Source organism: Ricinus communis, chromosome 10 (assembly GCF_019578655.1).
Source record: "Ricinus communis isolate WT05 ecotype wild-type chromosome 10, ASM1957865v1, whole genome shotgun sequence".
In the NCBI taxonomy this organism is placed as follows: Eukaryota; Viridiplantae; Streptophyta; class Magnoliopsida; order Malpighiales; family Euphorbiaceae; genus Ricinus; species Ricinus communis.
Genome location: NC_063265.1, coordinates 6951729 through 6959715, shown reverse-complemented (window position 1 = coordinate 6959715; position 7987 = coordinate 6951729). Strand labels below are relative to the sequence as shown.

The 7987-nt window shown below is 33.7% G+C and overlaps 2 protein-coding genes across 4 annotated transcripts; one reads left to right on the top strand and one right to left on the bottom strand.

Moving 5' to 3' along the window:
* Positions 1 to 538: 538 nt before the first annotated feature.
* Positions 539 to 3890, top strand: LOC8287921. 3 transcript variants are annotated; one of them, XM_048380395.1, is made up of 3 exons: positions 539 to 824; positions 1618 to 1971; positions 2065 to 3890. In XM_048380395.1, exons 2-3 carry the CDS (start codon positions 1821 to 1823, stop codon positions 3549 to 3551), a joined length of 1638 nt encoding a protein of 545 aa, XP_048236352.1. In that variant the 5' UTR covers positions 539 to 824; positions 1618 to 1820; the 3' UTR covers positions 3552 to 3890. The 3 variants fall into 3 exon arrangements, with proteins under 3 accessions (XP_048236352.1, XP_048236351.1, XP_015583606.1); XM_048380394.1 differs by adding an exon at positions 991 to 1022 and having other exon boundaries at positions 540 to 824; positions 1618 to 3890; XM_015728120.3 differs by having other exon boundaries at positions 540 to 824; positions 1618 to 3890.
* Positions 3891 to 4667: 777 nt separating this feature from the next.
* Positions 4668 to 5741, bottom strand: LOC8287925 (wound-induced protein 1). The gene has a single exon (XM_048369551.1). The coding sequence runs from the start codon at positions 5448 to 5450 to the stop codon at positions 4965 to 4967; it is 486 nt and encodes a 161-aa protein (XP_048225508.1). The 5' UTR covers positions 5451 to 5741; the 3' UTR covers positions 4668 to 4964.
* Positions 5742 to 7987: the final 2246 nt, after the last annotated feature.

The window sequence follows — 7987 nt, the reverse complement described above, 5'->3', positions numbered from 1 at the left end:
TAAAATAAAATATTTGATTTAATTTATTAATAACCTGTTTATCACTCAAAATATTAATAAAAACTTTAAATTAATTGCATTAATTAATTTAATTTAATTTATAACTTATTTATCACTCAATATCTTAATAAAAAACTTTAGATTAATTACATTAGTTATTATAAATATTTTTAGTAAAAAAATATATAATTTTTTGACCGATATATATTAGAAATTATATTATTATTAAAATATATTTACTGTATCCTAGTCGAGATAAATGGAATTTTTCTGTACATATAAGTCAGCTCGACAAATATGATTGCTTGAAGATTCTCATATTCTATCGGTGCACTGCATTGAGTATTAAGTTAATAATTAAACTAATTTTTTTAAGAAAGTTAATTTCTAATCTTTTTCAATAGAAAGGATTAGGGAAAAGAAATTTAAATATGAATAACACGGTAATCAAATGGATAATATTCTAGCAGGAAAAGGAGAATAAGAATATAGGGATATCTGTTTGACGAATTTTAAAATGTGAAGACGAGGTGTCCAGAGTCCAAAAGGCTGGCAAGTGGCAACGTCTCCTTTTTGAATCTTCAAATACTGACAATTAAGAGAAAGAAAAAGAGAACTCCATGATAAATTATACTTTTATTTTAATTCATTGCTTTCTGTAACCTTTTTTCTCGTGGATTGCCCACTACATCGACATTTGTAATGCAATCAAAAGCCAGACTTGCCGACTAACTATTTGGTAAAAACAAGCTTGTTTTTTTACTTTTCTTTCTTCGTGGGTAGGCAGCAACAAGGCCTTTGTTTCCTATATTGAGCAGCTTCAGGTAATGTTTTCTGCTCTGTTAAACTTCCTTGCTTTAGATGACATTCCAGATTTCATTATCCATTTTGAGTTCTGGGTTGTTGTCAAGTGGTCTCGTTGGATATTTAGATAGATTTAAATAGCTGTTGTTATTCACTTTTGTTTTTCGTGTTTGTTATGTGTATCAGGGAAGTCATTTCTACAGCTTATAATAGTCTAGGTGAATCTTTGTTCACGTTTTGGGTAAATCTTCCGATTAAGTTACATTAAGCTGTTGCTTTTTGGTGGCTTGTGTGAAATTCAAGTGAAAAACAAGCATAAGCACTCTTCTGATTTGTTTTTCTTTGGGATTTTGACACTAAGTTGTGAACTTGAAGCTGATTTTTTGATGAATTTGATCCTTTGGCGTCTAAGCGGGGTTTTGGTCATTACCTGTTGCACCATACAGATGTTTATCTTTTATGGTTATATCAGAAAATAAAGACGGATTTTTCTTTGGGGAAGCTTAGCATCTTGTGACTCTATCTTTATGTTTTCATATTCGAAATGATTAACAATGGAATCAATTTTTTAATACTGCAATTTATGAAAGCAATTCGGTTTTCTTGACTTCTTGTTATAGTGAGGCAGGATTAGAAGTTAGAAGAAACTCAATTCATTTCTTAGCTTTCGCTGGTTTCTTTCTTCAGTTAACTAAATGTTGTTATCCCAATTTCTTGAGTTGAACTGGTAACTAGACAATATTTTCATTTGTTAATGGTATTGCCTTAGACTGTTACTAATTAGTCTAGTATGTTACTTGTGTTGTTGAAAAGGTTTTCAGAAGATCTGTCAGTAATCAAGTCAAAGATTTTGCATTTGTTTGTGACGAAACCATGAAGATGATGAGGTTCAAATTGGTTTAGCATTCTAGACTTGGACTTAACCAGTGGCATGCATATCCGTGTAAGATTGCCCATTTTCAGGATTACAAGTTCCAAGGTACAGAAATTTATGAAAGTTTAAGCTTTATGTTAAAATGGTTTTAAATAGTGATGGAGGTGGCGTAGCATATGTTAAAGAAGATTACCCTGTGAATGTGACTGAAAATGGTCTTAAAGATCATAATGGCAAGGATGCTGCTCTTGACATTTCAACTTCTCGAAAGGCACTGTTGGGTGATAACAATGGTAGTATGGAGAGTCAAAATAAGTTGAAAACAATTCCTACTAGATTAAGTATTCTGAGACTCAGTTCTGATGGCAGTTTACCTTCTCCATCAGCTAAATTCAGGAAGATTGCGGAGGAAAGAGATGAGATATCACGGTCAGTGCCTTCTTCCACTGGCCATGGGTTCCGAGAGCGCTTCAATGGATTTGTGGCTCAGAAAATTGATTGGGCGTCTTTGTGGAACATTGGCAGAAATTGGATCAAGAATCCCCTTAATATGGCACTACTTTTATGGATTAGTTGTGTTGCAGTCTCAGGAGCAATTCTTTTTCTAGTAATGACAGGAATGTTAAACCATGCACTTACAAAGAAATCACAGAGAGATGCGTGGTTTGAGGTGAATAATCAAATCCTCAATGCTCTCTTTACTCTTATGTGCCTGTACCAACACCCGAAACGGTTCCATCACCTTGTGCTTCTATGCAGGTGGACACCAAAGGACATAATAACACTCAGAAATATTTACTGCAAAAATGGCACTTACAAACCGCATGAATGGGCTCATATGATGGTGGTTGTTGTTCTACTTCATATAAATTGCTTTGCTCAGTATGCTCTGTGCAGCCTCAATTTGGGATACAAAAGATCCGAACGACCTGCTATTGGTGTCGGTATCTGCATTTCCATTGCAATTGCTGCTCCGGCGATAGCAGGTGTTTATTCTATTATTAGCCCCCTTGGCAAGGAGTACTCCGAATTTGATGAAGAAGCGCAGGATAAAACTCTCATCAGCAACAGTAGTCATTCTAGCCACCGTATGTCACTGGAGAAGAGATTCTCATTTGCATCAAGAAATGAACAGAGGATCGTCGAGCATGCACCTTTATGGAAAGGGGGATTGCTTGACATTTGGGAAAATATTACTGTAGCGTATCTCTCTCTTTTTTGTAGTTTTTGTGTGTTTGGATGGAACATGGAAAGACTTGGGTTTGGGAACATGTACGTTCATATTGCCACTTTCCTCCTCCTTTGCATTGCTCCTTTTTGGATCTTCAACTTGGCTGCCATCAACATTGACAATGAGACTGTCAGGGGGGCTCTAGGATTAACTGGTGTAGTCCTGTGTTTGTTGGGTCTACTCTATGGTGGCTTCTGGAGGATCCAAATGAGAAAAAGATTCAATCTGCCGGCAAATAATGCTTGTTGTGGAAAACCAGCTATGGCTGATTGCACTCAATGGCTCTTCTGTTGTTGGTGTTCTCTTGCACAGGAAGTTCGGACAGCCGACTTCTATGATATTGTGGAGAAAAAGTTTTGCAGGAAAGAAGCAGATGTAAATAACCAGCCTGCACTCTCCCCCTTGCCCCATGATGGAGTAATTCAGTTTAGATATAACCCAACATCTTCAAATATGAACAGCTCTAGGCTTTCTAAAGTCGGGGCTGATTATTCTCCAAGTCCAACTAGATTTTCAGAAGATAATTATACTCCAGGAAAGGAACTTCCTAAGTTGGAGAACGAGTTTTCTACAAAAGATGCTGACAATTTTATGAAGCCACCTGAATTATCATCAATACACAGAGAAGAAATTACCAACTAAAACTGGATAGCAATATAAAGTATTTGCGGAGAACTACCAAGTACTTCAGCTTTCAGTTCTGATAAACCTACAAAATGTGATTCAGTTTTTCTTATGCATCCACATGCTCCCACGTAGCTTGTATATTTCAGTTGTATTTTGATGAGTCCATCTTTTTCTGCTTAGTTTTATTTTATAAATGTAATCAGACACTGGCAAAATTCTTTTTACATTGTATATTTTTTGCCTTATCACTTTGATACCATGTCTTGGACATGGATGTGAGGTATCACTAGTGAGTTGCAACAGCAGTATTGGTTCTTTTGTTCTCCCGGATATGCAGAATGTCCTCATTGTGAAGCTTTTGACTCATTCTTTTCTCTATTGCATAGTTATCTGCCAAGTTGACGAACTGCAGTGCCTTGTCCGAAGAATCATCATATTGGTAAAAAAATATAGGCAAATGGACTTATAAACATTTCATTATGTTGCATGATTCCCCAGTTATATCCACAGGTTATTGCTTACTGATTAAATTACTTCTGCCTTCAACTGCTATTCTCTGGACTGTTCTGTTCCTGATGCTATACTGTTTCCTAAATCAGCAAAGACTGAAATGCCCAGTTCAAGGCTGGAAAGGAAATTACGACAGACAATAGTAATCTCTTATCACTACACTCTCAATGGCTTTGTTCAATAATTTCAGGAAATGCAAATGATTATGATGCCTTGATTGATATCTCAAATTCTTCCAATCTTAAGAGAAAAAGACTAGTTTACTTGCATGAATACAAGAAATCATGCAGCAAGCTACCAGCCCACTCAATGGCCAAATCATTATGATGATTTGGATTCAGTGCTCCTTATGAGTAATCATTTTGTCATCCAATCAACTTAACCCTATTGATTATGCTGATAAGGGAAAGTGGGAGCTCCAACTTATATATATGCTATGTCACTATTTATTATGCTCGCCAATGAATTGCTTTCAGGAATAGGATGCTTTTGATTTGAACCTAACTATTCATGCAAGTAACATGATTAGGCAAGTTTTTCCTCTACTAAACACAAGCACGTATCAATGTTTTCTGAAAGTCTGTGCTGGACGGTAAATAATTCGTTGAAGAAAGGCAAGGATTGCAAGTAAACAAAATTATAGACACTAAATAACATGAGATATACATGAACTCACTATTTGATTTGATTGTCTAATTATTGCAGAAACAAACACCACACCATTCGCATGCTTAGTTACCCATGTGTTTGAACTGAGGATACCAACAGAGTAGAGTTAAGTTAACCCAATGCAACTGAAGCTGGCTCTGAGACAGATAGATGTAAACTATAAAAGATTTTAGCATTTTAGAGTTGTACAAATAGGTCCCATTTCCAGCCCACCCACCCACCAACCAACCATCGGTGTTACCGCTATTTCTAGATAGCCAGAAGAAGACCAGGTAATGAACGGTTAAAAAGATCTCTAGGTTGGCTTTGCCACAAGGTATGGCTGCTTTCACGCCCAATTTCCCAACGTTGTTGCGGACTCATGTCCTTAACAGTTAGCCATGTGTTGAAGTACTCTCTAAACTGTGTAATAAGGCCATCTTTTAATGTCCATACATGGACCCAATATGCTTGTGCACCTTCCCAGCCCTCTGCAATCACACAATCTCCCACTACTTCTATGCTTCTTGGCTCGAACCTGAACTCGATGTGGCTCGCTTCCCCAGTGAGCACCCTCATCATGTGCTGGCATCGTGGAGGTCCATGGAACCACCACTCTAGGTCAGTCGCCAGGAGGTTAGCCACTCTATCCATTCGACCCTGTACTAATGCCTTGTACAGTGCATCAACAATACCCTTGTTCTCGACTTCATTACCGGACTCTGGTACTGGAGCTTCTATGCCATTAGTTGACATTTTGGGATAGTTTGGAAGTGAATTTAGAGAAATGATGAGAAAGATGTTAAGATTGGAGGTAAAGAGTTGCCTTGAATGCTTTTGTGCATGGTATGGCTACACGAAGCCTATTTATAGCAAATTTAGAAAAAGAGAGTCCGAGATGTATGTGACTCAGACTAGGAAACGGCGGGCCCTTTACAAGCAGTAGCAGCGTCTTCATCGTCATGACCATCATCATCATCATCGTGATTATTATTATTATTATTATTATTAGGTAATACAATATATATATATATATGTATAATTTTTTTATATATAATTTTTTTATAATATAATTTTTATATTTAGTATATAATAATTTATTAATTAATAATTTACTTTTTAGAAAATAATGTAAATAATAAATATCACATTAAATATATATTCTTAATATTAATTATATAATTATAAATTAAGACATTAGTTATTTATTTTTTATTAACGTAAGTATTATAAATTGATGTATAACTTTTATTTTTATTGTATAATTATATATTAATTAATAAGTTATTTTTAATAAAAGTAATTCTAATTTTAAAAATAGTGTTTTAATTAATTTTGTGCATAAGAAGTGAGTTTGATTTATATAATTGAAAGAAATACTTACTTCAAGTGTATATTGACATATAAAAATTATTTGATATTTTAATTTAGTAGTAAGATAGGAGTGGACATAAATTATTAAAATGTTGTGAAGCTAAGAAAATAATTATAATACTTAGAGAAAGTTAATGATTAATTCTCTAGATATATTTCATCCACGGTGCATTTGATTAAAAAGTTCAACATTTGGACCTAAATCAGAGTGCCCATTCATTTGCCACCAGACCAACTCTTGATGCGATAGGGACCTTATGTGATTTAATGTGCTATTTGGTTGGCTACCTTGATGATGTGGAAGATCCGATGGTCTATCTTCTCCTAAGAATTTACCATATTGTTCAAATTGAGAAAGTGATATTACTCAAAGAAAAATGAACAAATGAATAATTCCAATTTCCAATTTCAGTGATCTTCTGGGGACAAACTATACAATGGGTTTGTTTTGTAGATTGCACCAGCACCAGATGGATACAAATCAAGTCTTTTAGATTGAGGTTTCATTCTAAGATTTGAGTGGAATATTTCTATTATAATAGAATCATTCCCGATTTCTTCTAGGCATCTTTTGCTGGAAAATGGACCCTTTTGTAATATGAAATTTGATTGTATTATCACAGGCATTTCTTGATTTTTATTTTCCATAAAGTGTGGACAAATGGAAAGCCAATGGACTTATACATTAAGATAAATTTGCTTACGTTGGATTATTTTGTTCAATGTTTTTGTCAAGTACATAAAATAGGATCACAAAAGTGGCCTCTTGGCAGCTCAATGTTTCAAAAGTTTTCAATAGTGATGAGTAAGACATTCTATGATTTTTCCTCTTTTACAGGAAATGCTACTTAAGACACCAACTTTGTATTCTTTTCAATGTCATCGATATTTTTTAACCTGGTTGGTGGCGGGCTTCGCCCAAAGGGATGGTTAAATATGTCTGCCGAATAGGGTCCTCCATTCTCAAAGAAAAGATCATCGTTGCCGTTCAAATTATTATTACTGTAAGTTTAATCCATCACAGATAATTTACCATTCTAGACTGTAGAAAGGATGTATGGATTATCATATATATCGGATATATAAGATAAATTAAGAAAATTTATGATATAAAAGAGCAAATTTATTAACTTGGTTCACGTAATGCTAATGGTTAGACTCAAATCAAAAATTGATTTATTGATGAATTATTCATATTTTTTTTTTAGATTTATGAAATAATAGAACAAGACTAATCGAATTTATATAGTATTTGATTGAAACTCATAAAATTTATGAAATTTATTTGCAAAATCTAAAATCTATATGCTTTAAATAAAGTGAAAGTTAATTTAGTATTCTTTAACATAATTAAATTTGTGTAGAATTGATTATAGCTAAATTAAATTTTAATAAAATATATAAAATTTTTACATAAATTTATATTAATAAGTCAATATATTTTATAATATAAATATATCTTTCTAACTTTATCATTTTTATTTTATTTTTTCTCGTGTTTTTTTAAATAAAATAAATTTTTTTATAAAATTTAATCAAATATAACATTAGGGAGTGTCCGAAATCATTAGATTTGGATATTTAGAGTAAGCATATTTCTAGTTGACAATAGCTAGATGGCCAATTAAGAATAGAACAAATGCACAAAAAAATTGAACCCTACAGATGATAGCACTTTCTCATATACAAGGATGAATAGACCAGAAAGCGAAAGATTGTGAATGTTCATCTACTTTTCCGTGTTTTAATTTATATTATATTTCATTTCCGATATAAAACCAACACACAGAAAAAGAATTAGATCACAGCCATTAAACACGATTACTCAGTAGCTTGACAGCATTCAACCATTCACAAGCGACCAGTCACCATACTTTGGTGCATTCACGATCAAATTAGATACATGCATCTCGGTTCGT

Coding starts and splice junctions, on each gene's coding strand:
- LOC8287925 (XM_048369551.1), bottom strand. CDS start 5,450: ATGTCAACTAATGGCATAGAAGCTCCAGTACCAGAGTCCGGTAATGAA.
- LOC8287921 (XM_015728120.3), top strand. CDS start 1,821: ATGGTTTTAAATAGTGATGGAGGTGGCGTAGCATATGTTAAAGAAGAT.